General features: G+C 44.4%; 1 protein-coding gene across 1 annotated transcript; it reads right to left on the bottom strand.

Annotated features, from left to right (window-relative positions):
* Window positions 1–325: 325 nt before the first annotated feature.
* Window positions 326–26,349, bottom strand: LOC124551236 (macrophage mannose receptor 1-like). Its single transcript, XM_047126231.1, has 3 exons — window positions 26,085–26,349; window positions 18,475–18,861; window positions 326–653 (listed from the first exon to the last, which is right to left on the bottom strand). The coding sequence occupies exons 1-3, from the start codon at window positions 26,347–26,349 to the stop codon at window positions 487–489; spliced, it is 819 nt and encodes a 272-aa protein (XP_046982187.1). The 3' UTR covers window positions 326–486.
* Window positions 26,350–26,480: the final 131 nt, after the last annotated feature.

Raw genomic sequence — 26,480 nt, 5'->3', positions numbered from 1 at the left:
AATGTTTATTACAGTATCGTCTAAAAGCGTGTAGTAAATCGGGTAAGAACTTTGAGATTTTTGGTAACAATGTTAAACAACGACGTGTCTTTATATGGTAGTGTAAAAGTATAGACATAATTTATAAGAAAGAAAGTGTCGATAATGAAAAAGAAATCGAAAGGAAGTTTATTTAGTGGGAAGGGAAATAACACGGATAACAAAATAAGGTTGCTTAGAGCACTGAAAATATTAGACACTGTCATTTTGTCAGATGGAATAAATAAATAAAGTGCATGCTGCGCTCGTTAAATTTGGTTAAGAGGAAAATAACAAGTCTTGCAGCTTGTAGTGAAATATTTAATCATAAGTCACATATACCCAACTAGCTCTGTACTTTAGTCGGCTTTGCAGTATCGGAGAGGTTATCCACGCTTTTCGCATAATTTGTTCTTATTCGTGGTAGGCAGGGAGAATGCCGGTTGCTCCCTCAGACCTGTGAGCTCACTATATGGGCGCTATCTCGCAGATGAAGGGTAGCTCCAAGTCGCAGCGCACATCGTTGTAGGTCCCAAAGCCTGACAGAGCCAGGCAGTGTTCGGGCTTCCCCTGGCCCAAGTTGGTTGGTTCGTTAACTCCCCACACCTGGAACTCCATGTCTCTCAGATGCCTTCCTGTAAAAAATAAACAATGTACCATCCTTAGAAAAAACTACGCAAACACAATTGTCTCATGAGCGTCTTGCGACAGAAACGAGGGAATAAGAAAGAGAGAGAGAGAGAGCAGACAGAAGAGGGGGCGCTACAGTTATGACTGGATGAGCACCTTCTCAGCGCAGAAACAATTCTTGACACTATTTTAAAATCAAAAGAAGTTTAAATATCAAGGGGGCTATAACATGTAGTGCAAGCAAGGAAGACTTATTTGTAATATACTGATTAACCAAAGAAGCTGGTAACCTGCCTAATATCGTGTAGGACCCCTGCTAGCAGGCGCAAGTACCGCGACACAACAAGGCATGAACTCGACTAATGTCTCAAGTGGTGCTGGAGTGAACTGACACCATGAATAATGCAGGGCTGTCCATAAATCCGTAAGAATACCAGGCCGTGGAGATCTCTTCTGAACAGCACTTTGCAAGGCGTCCCAGATATGCTCAATAATGTTCATGCCTGTGGAGTTTTGTGGCCAGCGGAAGTGTTTAAATACAGAAGAGTGTTCCTAGAGCCTCTCTGTAGCAGTTCTGGACGTATGGTGTGTCACATTTTACTGATGGAATTGCCGTCGGAATGCACAAAGGACACGAATGGATGCAAGTGATCAGACAGGATACTTACGTGCGTGTCAGCTGTCAGAGTCATATGTAGACGTATTCTATCTATCTGTCGCGTGCGCCTTGTCCCGCAGTGACGCAGGGTCGGCCATGGTTAAACGGATTTGGCATGTTAATGTTAAGGGGTGGCTGGATGCCCTTCCTACCGCCAACCCATACCCTCTGGGACGGAATTAGTGTACCCCAGCTGTCTGCATCGAGTGTAAATCGTGAAATAGCGTAAATGTGTTCCAAATGTCTGCGAGTCGTGTAACTGTGGCGGGACATGGGGACCAGGCCGGTATTCACCTAGTAGGATGTGGAAAACCGCCTAAAAACCACATCCAGGCTGGCCGGCACACCGGCCGTTGGCGGCGTTAATCCGCCGGGCGGATTCGACCCTGGGCCGGCGCACCTACCCGAGTCCAGCAAGCAGCGGGTTAGCGCTCTCGGCTATCCTGGAGGGTAGAGTCGTATCTAGACATATCAGGGGTCCCATATCACTCCAACAGAATACGCCCCACACCATTAAAGAGCCTCCATCGGCTTGAACAGTCCCCTGATGTCATGCAGGATCCATGGATTCATGATCTTGTCTCCATACCTTTACACCTCCATCGACTCGATACATTTTTGAACGAGACTCGTTCGACCAGGCAACGAGTTTCCAGCCATCAACAGTCCATTGGCTGACGGACCCAGGCGAGGCGTAAAGCTTTGTGTCGTGCAGTCCTCAAGGGTACACGAGTGGGCCTTCAGCTCTGAAAGCCCATATTGATGATGTTTCGTTGAATGGTTCGCACGCCGCCACTGATGACGGAGATTTGATATTTTTACCGGATTCCTGATATTCACGGTACTCTCGTGAAATGGTCGTATCGAAAAATCCCCATTTCATCGCTGCCTCGGAGATGCTGTGTCACATCGCTCGTGCGCCTACTATAACAACACGTTCAAACTCAACTGAAGCTTGATAATCTGCCATTGTAGCAGCAGTAACCGATCCAACAACTGCGCCAGATATTTGTTGTCTTATGTAGACGTTGCCGACCTCAGCGCCGTATTCTGCCTGTTTACATATCTCTATATGTGAATACGCATGGTTATATCTGTTTCCTTGGCGCTTCAGTGTAATATAAGGAGTGATCAAAAAGTTTCCGTTACTCTCCCATACTACTGTGGTGATTATAACAAACCATTTACTACATGTTGCATTGTGTTTTTGGGGTTCTACACAATATGGCACTGGAATTGCAGCCGCTCATTTTATCTTGAATGCAAGCAGCAACTAATTGAAAGAAACTGTTATGCACTATATGCGAATGAACGTTATAGTGCTCACTTATCTGAAACGCACTTAGACGCTGAAATGTACATGATGGCTTTAAATACAGGTAACATAAAACAACATTACGTTTTTCACAGAATCGTATAATCCCTATTTTATTCTGTTTTCTGCGCAAGTAGGAAGATCAAGACTTTGTAGAAATCTCCATTCGGAGCGTTTTACAAATGTGGCAACTGGAATTACATTTGGGAACATCTGTGAGGAGGTTTCAACAATTTCCTAGTATTGAGAAAAAGTCTCTGGCCGGCCTGTAGCATTTTTGTTTATATATGACACAAAATCGTTTTATGTGTTCACGATTGTTAACTCTAATAAATATAGCTGTGTCTCAATCGCTATTTATATTGTTATTCCTTAAAAATTGTACACCTTAACGTGTTTCTCCCGCAGCCATCACAAGAATCGGTCAGATACATAAAGCAAACGAGAAATAACATTTCTACAAGCATTACAATAACTCTTTCATAGAACAATATGAAAACGTATATTTAAAATCTCGGTACACTGAATCTTGTCAGCTCACATATCCATTTTGAAAGGAGTATACTGGAGTACACTTATATGTGGCATCCGAATATGATAATACTAAAGTAAACTAAAATGAAACTATGATATTATGAACGATATGTCTCAGATAGGCTTTATAAAGCGGATCGCTGACTGTGCACGACCTCAGAGCCAACGATGCTGCTTCTGGTCTGAGATTGTAGTGTTGGAGTAAGAGTGCGCTTGGCGCACCACTAGTGTGAGCGAAAGAGGATGGAATATGGAGTTTTCGTGGTGTTCTCTGTGAAGTCACCAAGTGTTAAATTATAGCGTAGAAAACACGAGTACATGTATTATTGGAAATAGAAATGTGGAAGCAGAAGTCATCAGGCAAACAAGGTAAAGATGTTAAATAATTATGACTTTCGTTTTGCCAGCGCTTTAGTATAGATGAGTTGGCTGATAATTGTCAATAGTTGAGTAACCTCAGAATATATTTAAATAGATTTGATGTAAAGGCTATTTAGATATTTCCCTTTTGTAATGTTTCTGAGATTTCTTAACACAGGTATACGTAATTTGATGATTTGTATTTATTCTTTTTTAGAGAGATTAGATAATACACTACTGGCCATTAAAATTGCTACACCACGAAGATGACATGCTACAGACGGGAAATTTAACCGACAGGAAGAAGATGCTGTGATATGCAAATGATTAGCTTTTCAGAGCATTCGCACAAGGTTGGCGCCGGTGGCGACACCTACAACGTGCTGACATGAGGAAAGTTTCCAACCGATTTCTCATACACAAACAGCAGTTGACCGGCGTTGGCTGGTGAAACGTTGATGTGATGCCTCGTGTAAGGAGGAGAAATGCGTAACATCACGTTTCCGACTTTGATAAAGGTCGGATTGTAACCTATCACGATTGCGGTTTAACGTATCGCGACATTGCTGCTCGCGTTGGTCGAGATCCAATGACTGTTAGCAGAATATGGAATTGGTGGGTTCAGGAGGGTAATACGGAACGCCGTGCTGGATCCCAACGGCCTCGTATCACTAAAAGTCGAGATGACAGGCATCTTATCTGCATGGCTGTAACGGATCGTGCAGCCACGCCTCGATCCCTGAGTCAACAGATGGGGACGTTTGTAAGACAACAACCAACTGCACGAACAGTTCGACGACGTTTGCAGCAGCATGGACTATCAGCTCGGAGACCATGGCTGCAGTTACCCTTGACGCTGTATCACAGACAGGAGCGCCTGCGAAGGTGTACTCAACGACGAACCTGGGTTCACGAATGGCAAAACGTAATTTTTCCGGATGAATCCAGGTTCTGTTTACAGCATCGTGATGGTCGCATCCGTGTTTGGCGACATCACCGTGAACGCACATTGGAAGCGTGTATTCGTCATCGCCATACTGGCTTATCACCCTGTGTGATGGTATGGGGTGCCATTGGTTACACGTCTCGGTCACCTCTTGTTAGCGTTGACGGCACTTTGAACAGTGGACGTTACATTTGGAATGTGTTACGACCTGTGGCTCTACGCTTCATTCGATCCCTGCGAAACCCTACATTTCAGCCGGATAATGCACGAACGTATGTTGGAGGTCCTGTACGGGCCTTTCTGGATACAGAAAATGTTCGACTGCTGCCCTGGCCGGCACATTCTCCATATCTCTCACCAATTGAAAACGTCTGGTCAATGGTGGCCGAGCAACTGGCTCGTCACAATACGCCAGTCACTACCCTTGATGAACTGTGGTATCGTGTTGAAGTTGCATGTGCAGCTGTACCTGTACACGCAATCCAAGCTCTGTTTGACTCAATGCCCAGGCGTATCAAGGCCGTTATTGCGGCCAGAGGTGGTTGTTCTGGGTACTGATTTCTCAGGATCTATGCACCCAAATTGTTTGAAAATGTAATCATATGTCAGTTCTAGTATAATAAATTTGTCCAATGAATACCCGTTTATCATCTGCATTTCTTCTTGGTGTAGCAATTTTAATGGCCAATAGTGTACTTGCTGTATAAATCTCATTGCTTGTGAATCAATTAGTAAAGAGGATATAATGTTTCTGAGTAATGTAATTTCAATTGTCAGATGTTTTGAGAAGCCAAACTTAAGTTGGAATACAATTTTACTAAAAAGTCAGTGTTAGTAATTCACCACAATCAGTACCGTCTCCCTGCCCAAGTCATATATTTTTAAAAGACTTTGGATTTTTCATAAATGTTTTCAATTATGAGTCAAAAGTATTTCATGTACATTTCAAAGTATTACCGCCAGCATTGCACAGTGCTGAGCCTGTAGCTAGTATATTTTAATTTTTTTATGAGAGACCAGAATATATCGCATTCTACCGTTGCTGTTCTAGAGGTAAGGAAATATGCTTTATTTGTTATGTGCACAGAGACCAAAGTTATCAGTTTTGCACAGGGCCAGAGGATTCAGTGCCTAAGCGGCTGAATGAACTTTGTAGTGACTGCAATTCATTATTGGTATTGGGATTTGCATTGCCCAGTCAGTTAGTATAAGGTTTTGCTAACAATATCACAGAGTAAGCACACCACTTGCAGTTACAACACGCTACACGATAACTCCAATTTTGTATCAATTCTTCATTCGTTCGTTCATACAATAATTATTTAATGAAAGTTACACTTGGTGACAGCTCTGCCAGTCGTTCACTTTGTGAAATCTTTGATATTAGAATAGTCAGGTATATATATTCTGTTCTCTCGACCACTCTGCAGCAATAATATTAGTTAGATTCTTTTTTGGGCACAACGCACTTCACTAACTTGTACAAAAATTTTCCACAGTTCATCGGCAGTCTTATGCTCCGCCTTGTCTTTTCATTGATTTGATTGTTGAATATTTTTTGTGTTTGGCTTGTGATTTACGATGCCTAGAACCGCTCGGCCACTCCGCCCGGCCTTTCCCAAAACAGTGTACAGTTTACTGACAATATGATTTCGCCGAGTTTACTATCTGCTCAGACTATAGATTCCGCTATAGCGAACGACGCTGAGGTAGATATTGCTATCACGCAGGTGTCAGAACAGGATTTTTTATCGAATCAGGTCAATAAACTTCCCAATTCTTGTACAGTCAATCAGAGCGCCAATAGTATGTCAGAGGACACAGTAGTGCAATGTCCTCAGTCTGTTTTTAAAAAATCCGTCAGATTCTGTTAACAGTAATTATGCAGATAATGCAGCAAACAAGACGTCCATGGTTGTAGATGATGTCTCCACACCACAAAACAAAATACAGATGACACCCAACGCGTCAATTGAAAAGCATACGGAAGCATTGCATCAAAATCTCATGCAAACGATGGTTAAACAGAATACTCAGTTCAATGAACGATTTAATGAAAATGAACAGTTTTTCACCATACGAGAAAAACAATTTTCCAGAATACATGACGAGCTTATATCGTACACAGAAACGACTGACAATCGTTTCAAACAGGGAAATACAGATACTAAGGCCAGTGACAAACATCTTTGCGATAAAATTGAAGCTATAGCCAGCGATGGGCAGATAGCACAAAACCTTTGAGAGATGACATTAATGCTTTAAGACATCAGTGTAGTGGAACCTACAAAAAGTTTACAGATGAAATGCAATGAGTTAATGAAAGAATAGATCACCAAAACACTCGGTTAGATGCACGTCTTAAAGTTCACATTGAGGCCTCAGAAAGCGATACAAAGACTTTGTCCGTAAACACATATAAGATAATAAACAGTTTTTACAGTCAATTGCAGTACAAAGACAGGAAGTGGAACAGCAGTTGACACAAGAATAAATTCCGTTACAGACGAGGTTAACAGAGTAAAACAATCACAGAACCAAATGCAAACATATGTAACTGACTTCAAAACAACCATTCGCACACGAATCCAGAAAGCTGAAGTGCACAGATGACATTGAGTCGTTAAGATCCTGTCTTGAACAAATAGAGCTGGTGCAGGACCCTGACACAATTAAAGAAAATTTGAAAAAAGTGAACAAAACTATGCGTAAACTACAGAAGCAAGTCGACGCTTTAGATTCAGACAATTTCACACACATTCTTACGCTCACGGAAAGATGTGATGAGCTATCAGCAAGATCAGAAACACATGAAAACAAAAAATAAATCGGACGACACAGCTCCCATTGTATTTACTGAATCTCAACAATATCAGTCCATGCAGTAAACATTAAATCTGCTTGGTGCACATAACATTTCGCTACATCAGGAAGTAGCCAATATCAGAAATTTTTCTCCATGTAATCAGTTTCAAACTAACATGCAACAGCAACAGTCACCTAATTTTCAACCTCACAATACGAGGGTTATTCGGAAAGTAAGGAACGATCGGGTGCGAAATGGAAAATACAGTGAAAATCTGATGAAGCTTTGCATCGATGCGTTGGGCGCTGTGTCTAATACGCCTGTCGATCGCATTATGTCGCTCTTTTCCGTTCCATTCAGAATGAGAACGTAAAGATGACTAGAAATTTGCGTCTCCCGCCAAGTATGAGGGCCTGGCGAAAGATTTCGCCTGAAGCTATGCAATCCACATAACATAACTGTCATGCAGTTCGCTCTACACGACAATTCTCGGCCGCACTCTGCAGTGGCAATGAAGATGCTCCTGCAGCGTTTTCGATGGGAAGTGTTTGATCACCCACAATATAGCCCGTAATTGGCTATCCCTGAGGTTCATCTCTGCTGAGTTGAACCGTTGGCTATAAAGACAATATTTTGACACAGACAACGAGCTGCAGTCCAGAGTAGAAAATTGTCGAAAAGCACTGGCGGCTGTATTCTATAACGAGGGAATTGAAACGTTGGTACAACGCTACGACAGATGTCTACGTCTGAGCGGCGAATGTGTAGAGAAATAGCTGTAAAGTGCAGCTAACCATTGCAAATAAAACAGTTTTGATTTTCACTGTGGTATCTATCTCGCAACCTATCGTTCCTTACTTTCCGAACAGCCGTTGTAATATGAGCAGACTACAAAGAATGCGTGACACTGATGTAAACGAATCATCTGACAATCAGTTTTTTATGCCGTCGAACCTTCTCAAAATCTCCAACATAAAGGATTTGGCTACAGACATTTCCTATCTGTACAGTAATTCAGGGAGTTTGGAAATAACTGCACATACCTGCATCGTCACGATTGGGTGCAACAATTTTCAATTTCGCCACCACCAAACTGGCCAGTGACGCATAAGCTTGAATTTATCTGTAGCTTTTTAGAGGGATAACCTTCGATGCATATGACACCCATAGCAAGACAATGTCAATCTGTCGAAGAGTTCCAGAATGCATTTCTATCTGCTTATTGGTCGGAAACGACTCAGCGAGGCATTAAAGAGCAGCTAATCAGTTTACCCAATTTTGAACACTCCAGTTTTCCCACTATTACCCTGTTTTTTGAGTATATGGTCCAACAAAACCAGGACCTGACCGAACCGTATAGTCAATCGGCACTCATAAAGTTATGAATATCAAAACTTCCGTGCTCATTACGAGTTTCCCGTCTCACTGGACAGTAAAAGGAAAGTATTTCAGCTTTCAGGGACTTTATTACAATTATTAGAAATTCAGCAATCGGACAACTCATTTGCCAATAAGAATTTTAATAACAGCAATCAAGATAACAACTCATTCGCGTAAGTTATTAGCCCGCATCATATTTCCTCTAAAATGATCGACGTTTCGACTGGGATCTTCCTCAGGATCTTCCGGTCAGAGACGAGTGTCGCGTCCCTTATAAAGGGGAGTTTTCCCGCGCTCGTGCTGGAGAAGTGGTAGTATTGGTGGGGCTAATATTCCTGCAATGATGCAGAAGAAGGGGCGTTGTTGCTAAACCGCTTTGGATACTATTGGTGGCCATCGTCACTGGATAGAAAGGCACTATTCCACACCAAGGGTTATTGGTTGAAATTCCTGCTGCTGCTGTTGGTTAGCCGTCATCATTGGCTAGATTCTAAACGGACAGAGCAAGAGACGAGGAAAGTTTACCCAAAATATTATTGTCGGCCGAGGTGACTTGCAGTGCGTTGTTTATGTCGCTCGCACACCGCGGCGGCATATTCACTTCCTTGATGGCTGGGAGCCAAGATGCCGGAAGCCTATAGCCGTCGTATCTATTGAAATTAGGTCCATTCCTGGAAATTTCAACCACTTCTCGGACTTTTCATCTATAAATGTTTATTACCATAGCCAGCTCACGTACGTTATTAAAATCGATGGCAGAGCCACAGTTCTGATGATGGTCCGCAACTGCCGATTTTGCACTTTGTTTTAGCCGTATGTACCGTTCGTGTTCCTTAATGCGTTCTTTAACAGTTCTTCCCGTTTCGCCTATATACACTTTGCTGCAGCCACATGTCACTTGATAGACGCCTGCATTGTTGAGGCAATCAGGTGCATCCGTTTTCCTTCGCAGAAAATCTTTTATTTTGTTTTGACTAAAGAAAGATGTCCGAGTATTATTTCTCTTTTAGAAATCTGGTTATGCGGTCAGTGACACCAGAAACGAAGGGTAACCTAACGGAGTGAGAAGGCTGTTCCCCGTCATTGTTATTAGCGTTATTAATATTCCGCCTAAAAGCCCTGTCGACTGAATAACTATCATAGCCCTTCGTCTTCAATGTCCTTTTTAAAAAATTCAACTCCGATTCCAAGTTGTCGTCATGGCTGATACGGAAGGCACGTGAACGCAAGTGTGTTGAGTACTGCTTGCTTCTGGGCTGGGTGGTGGTGCGAAGTGGCATCTAAATACCTGATTGTGTTAGTTGGTATTGTATATGCTCTGTGACCTAGAGTGTTATCAGACCTTCTGTATACCAACCCATCTAGGAACGGGAGACCGTTCTCACTCTCAGCCTCGAAGGTAAATTTGATTTTGGGGTGAATTCCATTTAAGAATACAAAGGAGATCATAAGGGAGAATGCTGCTCCAGATGTTTGTGACTTAACTGAATTATGTCTTCGTTCGAGCTATTTTAAATATAATGGTGAATTCTATGAACAGGCTGATGGCGTGGAATCGGAGTTGAATTTTTTAAAGAAGGCATTGAAGGCAAATGGCTATGACAGTTATTCAATCGACAGGGCTTTTAGGCGGAATATTAATAATGCTAATAAGACTGTGTCCCCAGCTCGTGGTCTCGCGGTAGCGTCCTCACTTCCCCAGCACTGGGTCCCGGTTTCAATTCCCGAAGCGGTCAGGGCTTTTCACCTGTCCCGAGGTGATTGGATGTTGTTGTGTCGTCTTCATTCCCATTTATCCCCATTACGTCCGGGGGAAGGTATCGTTGCCCTACGCTCTGTTAAGAAGCATGGGACTTCATTTCCATTCCAATAAGAATGACGGGTTCATACACTAACAGAACAAATATTTACAAGTTATTTTAAAGAAATTACGTACAGTCATATTTACACCAATGATGAACGATAATTAAATATAATTGAGAACAAAAGCATATGCAAGTTAAGTGGCAAATTTCTGTAAAATAATTATAATCTTCCTGGTGCTAAGTGCGTTATATATAAGAGCTTTGCAACAACTGCTCGAAAGTAACGTGCTCCTAAAATATCGCGAACACCTAGAATTATTTTATGAGCATAACATGATGTCTTAGGAGCAACTACGTATATGACATAATCTGCTACCAAAAAATCATCCATACAGTAAGTTATAATGCGCCTAGTATATCTACAGATATGACTTGTTTCTGCAACAAAATCACAAGTGCCACTAATGTATTCAATGTATGATATTTCCGTTTTAGATACTTGAAAATGGCCTAAGGCCGAAATTATTCAATCGTACAGGACATAAAGAGAATGTCAGCTGAAGGCTTCAAGAAATATTTCAAATAATTCATCGCACCTGCGAACCCTATCGCACTGAAAATTCCAGGGGATGTTTTCCAACAGGATAACGCTCGCCCACATTCCGCTATTGTAGTCCAAAATGCTCCACAGAGTGTAGACATGTTTGCTTTGGCCTGCTCAATCACCAGTTCTGTCTCTATTCGAGCACATATGGGACATCATTGGACAACAACTCCAGCGTCATCCACAAACAGCGTTAACCGTTCCTGTAATAACAGAGTAAATGCGATGGGCATGGAGTTCCGTCCTACAAACTGACATCCGGCACCTGTACAACACAAAGCGTGCACCTCTGCATACTTGCATTCAACATTCTGTGGTTACACTGGTTATTAACGTACCAGCACTTCACATATGGAAAGGCATAAATGAACCTGCAATGTTACAATGTTACAATGTTACCTAGACAAATGCATTCCAAAAATTTCATTGCTCTACAGTAATTATTTGTTGGCGTTGCGATTTTTTTTCCAGATGTGTACTTTAATAGTTTGTAGCTGCACATTTAAATAGACTCACGCTCTCAGTAACATACGACAAAGTGAAGGGCTTTATTGAGTACCTTCTCGTTGAGATATTGATTCCCAGCCTGGCCCCAGACGTAAGTGGAAGATCGTAAAGTACGTCAGGCGAGGTAACTAAGGTGACACCACACGTTCATTATGGGGTCTATATTAGTATAACACACTGTGAGGGGATCATGATGACACCAAAAAAAGTGTACGTGGAAGGCTGGATACTACATAGCCAGGCAGTAAGCTGTGGACACTGTAAGGTGGCGTGGTCTCCAGACCTTCATTTCTTACATATTCCGTCCTCACAATCGTATTCTGCACGTAAAGACGCTTCATTCGAACCCAAACTCGATAACGTAGAGTCAATTTTGTATGAATTCGTGTAAGCGATATGCAAATCTAATAAGTAAATTGCAAGTGTGCACCAAGGTTGAAAAAGTCGAGGCTGGTGCGCAGAACATGACTGCCACAGGAATTTTCGTTCTAGGGAGGTAGCCAGCCCACTGGAAGGTCCGTCCCTTCAGAGGGGTAAGCGCACACCTACTTCGGCCGAAGCGACCGGCCAGAGAGAGGACAGCTTTTGCCAGAGAAAAGGGATAATGACCACTGTGTTCCACTTAAAAGCAAATTCCTTCTATGAGGAGGACAGTATATGCCTAATGGAGATGCTACATATTTCTGCATTGGTCAACTCAAACGAGACGTCACTCGTCCTGATTGGCGAAATATTTCTGACGTAAACAGCCAGAGGAGTGAGGGAAGACAGCGAATGATATACCCTTGCAACGTTTTCAGAAAAAGGGGCCATTCTATTGCCGCTCTTAGAGCGGGAACACGTAACAAAAGCAAGTGCGCTCGTTCATGTACGCAAAGAGCGAGGAACAAAGTCTCTCCTCAGTACTTCACTGGGAGAGCACCTCTGTCGTTAGCAAATTGGAGTGATACTCTATATTGAGTTGCTTGCGATTAAGCGTTGTTCACTGTGTTGGCTGCCACACTTATTGTGCAGTGTGAACATGGACAGAGTACTAGTTAAACACTTGTGAGCGAATTTGAGTGGCATCGCAGTGGACTGGTTATCTGATCAGTGTACCACGCCAATAGTTAGGCTAGGGGCGGATAGGAGTCCTTGACTTCAGCAAGGCGTAGGGAGAGTTTCATTGACGAAGGTCAATCCAGATAGATAGAGACATTTGTGTTATTTGTCAGCAGTGAGTGACGCAGGCAGCAGTCGTCGCAGCTCACGGTATTGTGCACTACAGCGTATGCGAACCCCATCTTTCCTCCCTAACACTACACTCGATTACATTTCTCATGCAAAAGCCTTGACCATACCCAGAAAAGTTATTCAAGTTGTGTAGGCGCGGCTCTCAGCCATTCTGCCGGGTAAATAACGTTCTTAAAGAAAGGGGAGAAAAGAACCTTTCCATACTTTGTAAAATAATAGCATTCCTATCCATAAGAGGTAATCTACTGTTCCAAAAAGAACCCAGAAATGTATTATTTTATAAGAAAAAGTTTCACTTGATTCCTCAGAATTTTTTGCAATAAATAATATTTTCTGTTCGTTCAATGTTTTTGTTACACTAACTAGCAATACTCCAGTACTCAAGTATCCCACTAGTTACGTAAGAATATAGAATATTTTTGTGTCTTTTCCTTACAGTGGACAACTCTAGAAGATATTTGTTGCTGAACGTTTTTCAAGCAGTTCTTGTTGATACATTAGGAACGTCTGTCTGACTTCTGTAGTAGTGTAAAGTGTAAATTGTTTCTTGCAGGAGCCAAAGGGTACGTGTTGGATCAATCCATTCCGCAACTTGACGAAATAAAACCCACACACTCACAACAAAAGTGGAAACCTGGGTCAATGATGTCATGGCTTCTCCACGGCTACGTCTTGCGTCTCGATCTCGTTGTGGCTTAGAGGGCAAGAGCACAGCGATTTCAGAAACGATGGCGGTCCGAGTTCGTGTAAGTACTGCTCATTGTAGACAGGCGGTATTCAGTCACGGGGGAAGAGTACGCCGGACATCGCGAAGAAATGGGTCAACAAGCTGCCACCGCGAGACATTTTCTCCACTAGCAGCACATCTGCTGCTCACTCTGAGTCCGAATACTGCTGAATTGGGTTTCACAGCTGGTAGGCCACCTTCTCGCTATCAATCGCCTGCTACAGGCCACCTACCTTGGGGGACCATGCCTGAGCCACCTGGCTGCCCAACTGTAATCATCTAAAGAGATTATTGTCGGGTGTAAAGCACATCACCGGCAAGATACAATCACTACCATCACCATATGATACCAATGATAATGTTACCTACGACAGTGCCACTAAAAAGTGGTTGTCGGGTTGATGCATAAGTTTGTAAGGCGTTTTCGTAATGTTGGAAGCTGAAGCAATGAATTAAAATTACTGCTATGGCCAGGGTTCGAACCTGGGTCTTCTTGCTTACTATGCAGAAACGCTGACCAGTACACAACCGCAGGACTATGCTGAACATCGCTGCACGAACTACCGAAGTCGAATGCCCTCCCCAACACAAACTTCATACCTTCAGCTTATTTTCTCCCTAAATTGTCACTATACCATCACCTATGGTACACGACTTCCCCATTATGTCCATCGCTGGGTTACTATTCCAGTGCTGGAGAGGCCTGGCAATAGTGATAGTTTCGGGGGAGAATACGCTGAAGATATGAAGTTTGTGTTGGGGAGGGCATTCGACTTGGGTAGTTCGTGCTGCAATGTTGATCATAGTGCTATGGTGCTGTAATGGTCAGCATTTCTGCCTAGTGTTCAAGAAGAATGTTAGGACGCTTACAGCGCCATCTTTCAGTAAAATTTTTGTTAGCTATTTTTTTGTTCCATAAAGTTTGCCCCTGTGTTAGTAATATGCTGTTCAAATTTGACGTCATTGTGAGCAGTGGTTCTCTTTCTGCGGTGTTTTGAAACTGTAACATTAATTATGGACACCATGTATTTATTATTAGTATAAAATGACAAATTTTCGATACATAGACTAGTGATAATTGTCTCTCCTGTAAAGTTTGTAATTAATTTGAAACTAGAATCACAATGTAAAGAACATATATTAAATTCACCACACACAAACAACTATGATCTTTTCCAACACTTCATGGTCCTCGGTATAACCATTTTCATGAAGCACAATAGTGGACATGCGCTTCACTTAAAACTGTTGATACACCTCCGATTATAAAGTACTACTACTACATTCATGATGTAGACACTAAGTTATGTTCTCAACACTAGACAACAATTGAGCAGCGCATAGCAACAAAACTATACTTTGTTCTTTGGACCCTTGTGGAAATGAATATCCGAGATATTTTCGTGGATGTTCACGTACACAGTGTGAGGCTACAGATATACACTATGTGATCAAAAGTATCCGAACACCTGGGACACCTGCCTGAAAATGATTTGCAAGTTCGTGGCGTCCTCCATCAGTAATGCTGGAATTCAATATGGTGTTGGCTCACCCTTAGCCTTGGTGGAAGCTTCCTCTTTCGTAGGCATACGTTCAATCATGTGCTGGAAGGGTTCTTAGGGAAGGGCAGCCCATTCTTCATGGAGTGCTGCACTGAGGAGAGGTATCGATGTCGGTCGATGAGGCCTAGCACGAAATCGGCGTTCCAAAACATCCCGAAGGTGTTCTCTGTGCAGGCCAGTCCATTACAGGAATGCTATTGTCGTGTAACCAATCCACCACAGGCCGTGCATTATGAACAGATGCTCGATCGTGTCGAAAGATTCAGTTGCCGTCCCCGAATTGCCCTTCAACAGTGGTAAGCAACAAGGTGCTTAAATCAATGTAGGCCTGTGTTGTGATAGTGCCACACAAAACAACAAGAGTTGAAAAACACGACCACACCATAACACCACCGCCTCCGTATTTTACTGTTGGCACTACACACGCTGACAGATGACGTTCACCGGGAATTAGCCATTTCCTATCTTTTTCTTACCTACTTGCTTAATGTGAAATATTTAACACATGAACTTACACTGGTGCCCAAAATTAAAGCAGCGAACCGAAATTTTGGGAGGTTACGTTTATTTTGGCACAGAACAGTGCAATCAGGTGAAAGTAAAGCAGAAACAGTATAAAGTATACAGAACGTAAACAACTGCAACATGCATGATAGACAAAAATGTTCTTCGTTTTTTCCAACTTAACAGATTTACATACACATTCTGACAAGTGGTTAATGAGCTCAGAACGGGTGTGACTACCTCTGGCAGCAGTACAAGTCTGACAAACGACGGGGCGTGCTGTGAGTGATGCCATCAATCTCATGTTGAGACAATAATGTCCATTCTTCCTGCAGAGGTGCTCGCAGTCTTGGAGAGTTATTGGTGGATACTGTCATGATAGTGCATCCCAGACTTGCTGTATGGGATTCAAATCAGGAGAATGAGCAGGCCACGCTGTGTGTGCAATATCTTCCGTTTCCAAGGAAACATCAAACACCTGTGCTCTATGAGGTTGAGCATATCGTCCATCAGTAGAAAGTCTGGGCCCACAGAACCTCGGAGCAACCGCATCCTTTTCACAATACCTGACAGCAATTAAGCCTTGCTGATTCACCTGTACAATTTCATGGATAGGTATTCGACTGGTCAACATAATCCCTGCCCACTCCATTAGGAATCCTCCTCAGGATCGGTCTGTTACCAAAAAGGTTCGGATCCCAAAATCGTGTTCCACTTTCACTCCAGATGCGAATCTGTCGAGAATCACTGTCCAGACCGAATAGGGACTCATCTGCATAAAGAACAATGGCCCACTGTTCGACAGTCCTTGTGGCATGTTGATGGTCCACTCTAGACGTCCCTTCTGTGAAGATACGTCAGAGGTACACATACAGAAGGTTTCTGACAGTAACAGCCACTCTGCTGAAGTCTTCTGTGCACCGTTTGCCTCGCTACAACACGTCCAGTGGATCCTGCGAGGTCACATGCCAGTTGCCGTGCTGTGCTAAGATGGTACCGTCGTGCGTTTACAGCTAAATAGCGGTGCTCTATTTCTAATGTTACACGTGCTCTTGTCTTTGGGATACAGTTTAGATCTCCATAAACTGGAAAAGAGCAGAACGATTCACATGAAGTCATCAGTTTGGGACTGTCCAGCTTCCATTCGTCCCATGGCCTTCCACTGCAGAGAGCCTCGTAGGCTTCTTCTCTGTGCCATTCTGCACCGCCTCTGACTGTGTGCACAGCTATTGTGGATGCACTATCCCATTTGGTAGGTGCCTGACGTCATCACTGGCGTGGTTGTCCTTGACCAGAATGCCACCTTCCGTGCAGGACACGGTTGTACGGACATTTGTTGACAGTTTGTACGATAATGTCGTGAATTAGACACAGGCCGGGAAAATAGCTGTTTGTAGCTCTAATTTTGGACACCAGCGTATTTATAAAATATATCAACGGCCTTGCCGCAGTGGTAACACCAGTTCCCGTCAGATCTCCGAAGTGCTGTCGGGCTGGGCTAGCACTTGGATGGGTGACCATCCAGTATGCCGAGCAGGGTGCACTCAGCCCTTGTGAGGCAAACTGAGGAGCTACTTGACTGAGAAGTAGTGGCTCTGGTCTCGGAAACTATCTACATCTACGTCTACATCCATACTCCGCAAGCCACCTGTCGGTGTGCGGCGGAGGGTACCTTGAGTACCTCCATCGGTTCTCCCTTCCATTCCAGTCTCGTATTGTTCGTGGAAAGAAAGATTGTCGGTATGCCTCTGTGTGGGCTCTAATCTGATTTTATCCTCATGGTCTCTTCGCGAGATATACGTAGGAGGGAGCAATATACTGCTTGACTCCTCGGTGAAGGTATATTCTCGAAACTTGAACAAAAGTCCGTACGGAGCTACTGAGCGTCTCTCTTGCAGAGCCTTCCACTGGAGTTTATCTATCATCTCCGTAACGCTTTCGCGATTACTAAATGATCCTGTAATGAAGCGTGTTGCTCTCTCTTGGATCTTCTCTACCTCTTCTATCAACCCTGTCTGGTACGGATGCCACACCGGTGAGCAGTATCCGAGCAGTGGGCGAACAAGCGTACTGTGACCTGCTTCTTTTGTTTTCGGACTGCATTTGCTTAGGATTCTTCCAATGAATCTCAATGTGGCATCTGCTTTACCGACGATTAATTTTACATTGCCATTCCGTTTTAAATCACTCCTAATGTCTACTCCCAGACAATTTATGGAATTAACTGCTTCCAGTGTCCGCCCCCGGTAGCTGAGTGGTAGCCGGCACGGTAGCTCAGCGTGTTAGGCCAGAGAGCCGGTTGGCCTCTGTAATAAAAAACTGAGTGGAAGGATCAACCACCGAACTTGAACAGGATGTCTTGGGACATCCGCAACGACCAAACACACAACGATCAATAACGAACAAAATGCAACAAAAAAAAAAGTGGTTAGCGCGACAGACTGTCAATGATAAGGGCCTGGGTTCGATTTCCGGCTGGGTCGGAGATTTTCTCCGCTCAGGGACTGGGTGTTGTGTTGTCCTAATCATCATCATTTCATCCCCATCGACGCGCAAGTCGCCGAGGTGGCGTCAAATCGAAAGACTTGCACCAGGCGAGCGGTCTACCCGACGGGAGGCCCTCGTCACACGCCATTATTATTACTATTATTATTATTATTATTATTACTGCTTCCACTTGCTGACCTGCTATATTTTAGCTAAATGATAAAGGATCCAGTGATGCCTGCGGGCTGAGGATGACACGGCGGCCGGTCGGTACCGTTTGGCCTTCGTGGCCTGTTCGGACGGAGTTCTTTTTAGTATTCGTAAAATAATCAGACATTCGAAGCTGTGTTACACATGTTTAAAGAAGAGAGGAAAGTAGTTTACCGGCATGTACTAACCTGTCTCAGTGACGAAGTCGCCCTCGACAGCTTCATCCGTGAAGCCTATCAGGTAGTAGTCGTTGTTCAGCTCGAGTTGGCGCACCAGCGCCAGCCCCCGGCTCCAGGTGTCGGTCACTGCCAGCGTCGCGTTCTCAGAGCGGCAGGCTTCGGCTGCCTGCGCGTGCGCTTTCTTCTCCCGGTGCACTCTGTAGAAGCGCCCCGCCTCTGAGAACCAAGTGTAGGTATCCGGTACGCCCACCGACAGACGGCGCTCGCAGAAGAACGGCGCCGGGTTGCTGCACTGCTCGTCGTTCACCAGGCCGTCGTCGCGGACGTCGACGCAGTCCTCGTCTCTGTCGTTGTTGGGTTCGTTAGGCTGCCACGGCGGGTACCCTACCGGACGACCTGCCACACAACAGGGGCTTCAGCAAGGAACAGCACTGGGTCGGCTGTAAACTTACATCGCGGCACGAGTACTGCGCCAGTCTACTAAACCTTACAGGCTGCATGGTCGTGGTTTGCGAAACTTGTTTGTTCCTGACATTTCGTCCGTATCTGTGTGAGCAGAGAGTTTAATGGATCACAATGATCCAACCCTCAAGATTTACTTGCAATTGATAAAACTATTGGTCGAAGCCTTCACTATACCTGGGTCTCCTCCCCCCCCCCCCCCCCTCCCCACTGAGCGAGGTGGCGCAGTGGTTAGACACTGGACTCGCATTCGGGAGGACGACGGTTCAATCCCGCGTCCGGCCATCCCGATTTAGGTTTTCCGTGATTTCCCTAAATCGCTCCAGGCAAATGCCGGGATGGTTCCTTTGAAAGGGCACGGCCGACTTCCTTCCCCATCCTCCCCTACTCCGATGAGACCGATGACCTCGCTGTCTGGTCTCCTTTCCCAAAACCAACCAACCAACCAACCTCCCCCCCCCCCCTCCAAAAAAAAAACCAGAAATAACACTGCCATGGGCGGAACTTGTCTAGTGTGCGTTTCTGCCGCTAGACGTGTATAGCGCAACTGAGTGCTAGAGAGCCTGTACACAGAGAGAGTGGCCATAGGTGAAGTTGCCCGTGATTGGTTGATTAGCTTTGGCGCCTTTTTTCTGCCAAAGGTCTCTCGCGCTTCCTATGTTCGCCGTGTTTTTGAGTTGAATTGAAGTTCAGAGGACTTCTGGAAAAAAGACAAACAAAAAAAAAAAAAACAAAAAAAAGGTTCAAATGGCTCTGAGCACTATGGGACTTAACATCTGAGGTCATCAGTCCCCTAGAATTTAGAACTACTTAAACCTAACTAAAGAAGGGTCCTTTATTGTATGATTATATGATAGCGGAACAAACACTGGTAGCAGTTACTTCTGTAAAATATCTGGGAGTATGCGTACGGAACGATTTGAAGTGGAATGATCATATAAAATTAATTGTTGGTAAGGCGGGTACCAGGTTGAGATTCATTGGGAGAGTGCTTAGAAAATGTAGTCCATCAACAAAGGAGGTGGCTTACAAAACACTCGTTCGACCTATACTTGAGTATTGCTCATCAGTGTGGGATCCGTACCAGGTCGGGTTAACGGAGGAGATAGAAAAGATCCAAAGAAGAGCGGCGCGTTTCGTCACCGGGTTATTTGGTAACCGTGATAGCGTTACGGAGATGTTTAATAAACTCAAGTGGCAGACTCTGCAAGAGAGGCGCTCTGCATCGCGGTGTAGCTTGCTGTCCAGGTTTCGAGAGGGTGCGTTTCTGGATGAGGTATCGAATATATTGCTTCCCCCTACTTATACCTCCCGTGGAGATCACGAATGTAAAATTAGAGAGATTAGAGCGCGCACGGAGGCTTTCAGACAGTCGTTCTTCCCGCGAACCATACGCGACTGGAACAGGAAAGGGAGGTAATGACAGTGGCACGTAAAGTGCCCTCCGCCACACACCGTTGGGTGGCTTGCGGAGTATCAATGTAGATGTAGATGTAGAACCTAAGGACACCACTCACATCCATGCCCGAGGCAGGATTCGAACCTGCGACCGTAGCGGTCACACGGTTCCAGACGGAAGCGCCTAGAACCGCACGCCCGCACCGGTCGGCTTTTGGAAACAATTAAAAGGTATCTGAATTATTGAGAGACTTGTTATGCGTTGTGCATACATGTTCGATTTAGTTGTATATCGTTTTTTAGTACGTAATTAGCGTTTAGAATGTGGCAAAATTTGTAACTTCTTGTGGCAGTCAGGAAGGAATGCGTAACTCTTGTAATAAAGTCCTGGTACAGCTTTCTTAATGGTATATATTATCCGAAGTATTTATTTAGTTACGCCTATAAAAATGTTTGGTTCTTCACTTTGCTCAGAAAACTCTGATTTTAAGGTGTCAGTTTTTTTAAATATTTTTAGTCACGCAAAGCAGGTAGGCCTATTACAATTTACTGCATTTTAAGCTCTTATTTCCTTAACAGTTCGTGCATGCTGGTAGCATCAGAAGCTTTTCTGAAGCCAATATCTGACTGTCCTTACTGGAAACGGAAAGTTCCTGTAATTGATATGCCATGCTCACTCGACTTTATAGCGTCAAACTTTATTTCGTTCCGAATCAGAACACTAGGCATTATTTTGGTTTCAGTATTGTTGCCTGACTGTTGACGCAGGCAAGTTGTCGGCACGTTTTCCGCAGTAGTCGTGGTTGCTGAAACATTATTCGTAGTAAATAATTGTAGGTACTCTTGAAGACAGTTTTTAATAGGCCTACTTTGTGGTAGAAGGGATACGGTAGTTTTCCTGTTATATTTCGTCGTTATTACATAGCCTACATTTAACATTACCTGATTTTTGTAATCTTTTTCGTTTGTTATCTACGAGAGGTATTCAGTATATATAGGTATATGAAAGAAAGTCGTAAGCAGTTGTTTACTTGTGACATGCAAAAAGTTTGAAGACGTGACAAAAAGGATTAATACGTCGCACACTTTTTGCATGTCACAAGTAAACAACTGCTTACGACTTTCATTCATCTGACGTAATACAGGTACGTAAATCTTTAGCGTTATGCACTTGAGATACAAAACAAATGCTATACACTATATTTTTTTATTTACGTTACTTTCATTGAAATATGTCTAGTAAAGGAACTTTAAAGGAGATAAATGCAAGTAACGAATAATTTTTACAGCCACTGTATCAAATTTTCCTTTGCTGTACGTAGTAGGCTACTATGAGTATATTACATCTATAAAGAAAGGCATTTAACGAATGATTTCACCTTATTGTCTTATGCTTTTTATTCGGTGAGTGTGTACTCCACTACTCCACTACCGGACATTCAAAAGTCCCGCCCGCAGTTTGGCAGAGAAATGGCCGCCGTATCGTCCGGTTGGCCACTCTCTCCCTCCCTATACAGGCTCTCTACTGAGTGCCAGTTCGGTGACGTCTGTGTCGTCTACCTGGCTCGTTCATCTGCAGCGGCTGTTTTTGCTAGCGCTGTTTTGTTCTTGTTTCCGTTTCTTATGACGGCAAGTTTAAGTGAACAAAGTGCAGTGGTGAAATTTTGTTCTCTACTCCGTAAAAATGCTGCTGAAACGCTTTTAATGTTGAAAACAGCTTACTGACATGACGCTATGGGAAAAACTCAAGTGTACGAGTTGTTTGCTCGATCTAAAAATGGCGACATGTCGATTGATGACAACCCTCGTTCTGAACATCCAACAAGTGCCCGAATCGACGGAAATATTGAAAAAATTCGAGAGCTTGTGCTCACAGACCATTGACAGACAGTTGACCAACTGTGTGAGATTAGTGGGGTATCTTGGAGCTCAGTCCAGCGAATTTTAACGGAAGATTTGGGAATGAAAAGGGTTGCTGCCAAGTTTGTTCCTCTGGTTCTGACTGAAAATCGAAAGGAACGTCGAGTTGAAGCATGTGGTGCTTTGAAACAACAGCTTGAAACTGATCCAGATTTTCTGTCAAAGGTCATTATTGGTCATGAGTCATGATGCTATGGTTATGACCGAGAAACAAAGCAGCAGTCAAGTCAATGGAAGACGTCATCGTTACCCCATTCAAAAAAAAAAAAATGTCGTCAAGTCAAATCAAACATCAAAACAATGCTGATTTGCTTTCTTGATGCAAAGGGCGTACTTCATTCAGAGTTTGTTCCCCTAGGTCACACCGTCGGTCAAACCTTTTATTTGGAAGATTCATAAAAAGACCTGATTTTTGTCAGACAGGAGACTTGTTCTTCCACCACAACAATGCACCTGCACATACAGCCGTCTCTGTTAGACATTCGGCTACAAAGAGCATGGTTCCACTACCTCACGATCCTTACTCGCCTGACCTGACTCTGGGTCATGAAAGGACACCGATTTCATAACACTGACGAAGTCAAGAAGAAAACAATAACAAAGGAGGAGCCATTTCTAAAGATGACTACAAAAAATGTTTTGAACAGTGGTAGCACAGGTGAGACAAATGTATTAGTTGTAATGGAGAATATTTTGAAGGGGATATGGTAGTTTTGTAAACAATTTGAAAATATACAGCTTTTGAAAACGCCCCGGCCGAGCGAGACCGTGACCGGGATAGACGGGAACGGGACCGAGACTGGAACGAGACCGGCCGACGTGCCGTTCGCGAACGAGACCGATCATTTCTCGTTCCCGGGAACTATAAGTACAAAGCCGTGACTGAAGTGAACTATGAAAGACCGTTCCTTAGGATTCGTTCCTCGTTTGTTCCGTTCATCTTGGTGAAGCGTTCCTTTGGACCCGATAGTTCGCGAAAGACCCATCTCTACCTAATACCATCTAGGGCCCCCGCGAGTACGCAGAAGTGCCGCAGCACGACGTGGCATGGACTCGAATAATGTCTACAGTAATGCCGGAGGGAAGTGACACCATGAATCCTCCAGGACTGTCCATAAACCCGTAAGAGTACGAGTGGGTGGAGATCACTTCTGAACAGCACGTTTCAAGGCGTCCCAGATATGCTCTATAATGTACATGTCTGGGGAGTTTGTTGGCCAGCAGAAGTGTTTAAACTCAGAAGAGTGCTCCTGGAGCCACTCTGCAGCAATTCTGAACTTGTGGGGTGTCGCATTGTCCACTTGGAATTGCCCAAGACCGTCGGAATGTACAATGGACATGAATGGATGCAGGTTAACAGACAGGATGCTTACGTACGTGTCAGCTGTCAGAGTCGTATCTAGACATCACGGGTCCCATATAACTACAATTGCACACGCCCCACACCATTACAGAGCCTCCGCCAGCTTGAACAGTCCCCTGCTGACATGCAGGGTCCATGAATTCATGACGTTGTCTCCATAACTGTACACGTACATCCGCTCGATAAATCTGAAACGAGACTCGTCCGAGCAGGCAAATGTCCAATGTTGCCCATTTGTGTGGTGCAGCCTCAAGGGTACACGAGTGGGCCTTCAACTCTGCAAGCTCATATCGATGATGTTTTTATGAATGGTTCGCTCGCTGATACTTGCTGATGGCTCACCATTTCCTGATGTGCACGGTGTACTCGTGAATTGGTCGTACGGGAAAATTCGCACTTTGTCGTTAGCTCGGAGATGCTTTGGCCCGTCGCTCGTGCGCCGACGATAACAACACGTTCAGATTCACTTAAATCTTGCTAATCTGCCATTGTTGCAGCAGTAACCAATCTAACAACTGCACCAGACACTTGTTATCTTACATAGGCGTTGCTGGCCGCAGCATCGTATTGTGCGTGATCTCTGTACTTGAATACGCATGCCGATATCAATTTCTTTGACGCTTCAGTGTAATATAGAGCCAATATCACGTATTAAGACAGATAGTTTGCAATAAATAGGGCGCCTTTCATCCAGCAAAACCAATCTTGCCCAGAGGAATGGCGTTGAAAGATGGTGAGAACGTGGGTTATATAGTTTATATGTTTTAAAGGACAATATACACTACTGCCCATTAAAATTGCTACACCACGAAGATGACGTGATAGAGACGCGAAATTTAACCTACTGGAAGAAGATGCTATGATATGCACAGAGCATTCACACAAGGTTGGCGCCGGTGGCGACACCTACAACGTGCTGACATAAGGAAAGTTTCCAACCGATTTCTCATACACAAACAGCAGTTGACCGGCGTTGCCTGGTGAAACGTTGTTGTAATGCCTCGTGCAAGGAGGAGAAATGTGTACCATCACGTTTCCGACTTTGATAAAAGTCGGATTGTAGCCTATCACGATTGCGGTTAATCGTATCGCGAAATTGCTGCTCGCGTTGGTCGAGATCCAATGACTGTTAGCGGAATATGGAATCGGTGGGTTCAGGAGGGTAATACGGAACGCCGTGCTGGATCCCAACGGCCTCGTATCACTAGCAGTTGAGATGACAGGCATCTTATCGGCGTCTCGATCCCTGAGTCAACAGATGGGGACGTCTACAAGACAACAACCATCTGCACGAACAGTTCGACAACGTTTGCAGCAGCACGGACTATCAGCTCGGAGACCACGGCTGCGGTTACCCTTGACGCTGCATCACAGACAGGAGCGCCTGCGATGGTGTACTGAACGACGAACCTGGGTGCACGAATGGCAAAACGTCATTTTTTCGGATGAATCCAGGTTCTGTTTACAGCATCAGGATGGTCGCCTCCGTGTTTGGCGACATCGCGGTGAACGCACATTGGAAGCGTGTATTCGTCATCGCCATACTGGCGTATCACCCGGCGTGATGATATGGGGTGCCATTGGTTACACGTCTCGGTCACCTCTTGTTCGCATTGACGGCACTTTGAACAGTAGACGTTACATTTCAGATGTGTTGCGACCCGTGGCTCTACCCTTCATTCGGTACCTCCGAAACCCTACATTTCAGCAGGATAATGCACGACCGTATGTTGCAGGTCCTGTACGGGCCTTTGTGGATACAGAAAATGTTCGACTGCTGCCCTGGCCAGCACATTCTCCCGATCTCTCACCAACTGAAAACGTCTAGTCAATGGTGGCCGAGCAACTGGCTCGTCACAATACGCCAGTCACTACTCTTGATGAACTGTGGTATGGTATTGAAGCTGCATGGACAGCTGTACCTGTACACGCCATCGAAGCTCTAAATGGCTCAAATGACTCTGAGCACTATGGGACTCAACTGCTGTGGTCATTAGTCCCCTAGAACTTAGAACTACTTAAACCTAACTAACCTAAGGACATCACACACACCCATGCCCGAGGCAGGATTCGAACCTGCGACCGTAGCAGCAGCGCGGCTCCGGACTGGAGCGCCTAGAACCGCACGGCCACCGCGGCCGGCATCCAAGCTCTGTTTGACTCAATGGCCAGGTGTATCAAAGCCGTTATTACGGCCAGAGGTGGTTGTTCTGGGTACTGATTTCTCAGGATCTATGCACCCAAACTGCGTGAAAATGTAATCACATGTCAGTTCTAGTATAATATATTTGTCCAATGAATACCCGTTTATCATTTGCATTTCTTCTTGCAATTTTAATGGCCAGTAGTGTATATGCAGTGGCGCGGCACAACACTCAAAAGAATTTCAGTTAATTCAAGCAATGGGAATCTTACGAGTCTTGTGTGTAAAGACCAGAGAAGTCAAATATACAGAAAAGAATTGTAGGCATGTTACCATCCAGTCCAGTGAATACGCCTTCGCTGACTTGATCTGAGATCCCGACGTAGGCGTACCATATCCCTTTCTCTTTGGAGAAGATCTGCTTCAGCCCGTCGTATGCGTAGCGGTCTGGAGGTACCGCAAGCTGCGCCCCCTCTTCCTCGCAGACCTTCTTGGCTGCGGCCCACGGCTTGAAAGTGCGATGTAGCCTGACCAGGGCGTAGCCCGGTACATAGTGGTAGTCCCGCGGAATCTCCGGCACCTGGGCTGCAACAGACATAGGGATATGACATCACATATCAGCCTGGATGTATTTGTAAAACTACACAATAAGACGCGCAAAAATTACACAGGGTGTATCAAAAAGAATCAACCGATTTAAAGAAATCGTATCTATAATGTCATTTGAGA

Source organism: Schistocerca americana, chromosome 9, assembly GCF_021461395.2.
Source record: "Schistocerca americana isolate TAMUIC-IGC-003095 chromosome 9, iqSchAmer2.1, whole genome shotgun sequence".
Classification (NCBI taxonomy): Eukaryota; Metazoa; Arthropoda; class Insecta; order Orthoptera; family Acrididae; genus Schistocerca; species Schistocerca americana.
This window is presented reverse-complemented; position numbering and strand designations above follow the sequence as displayed.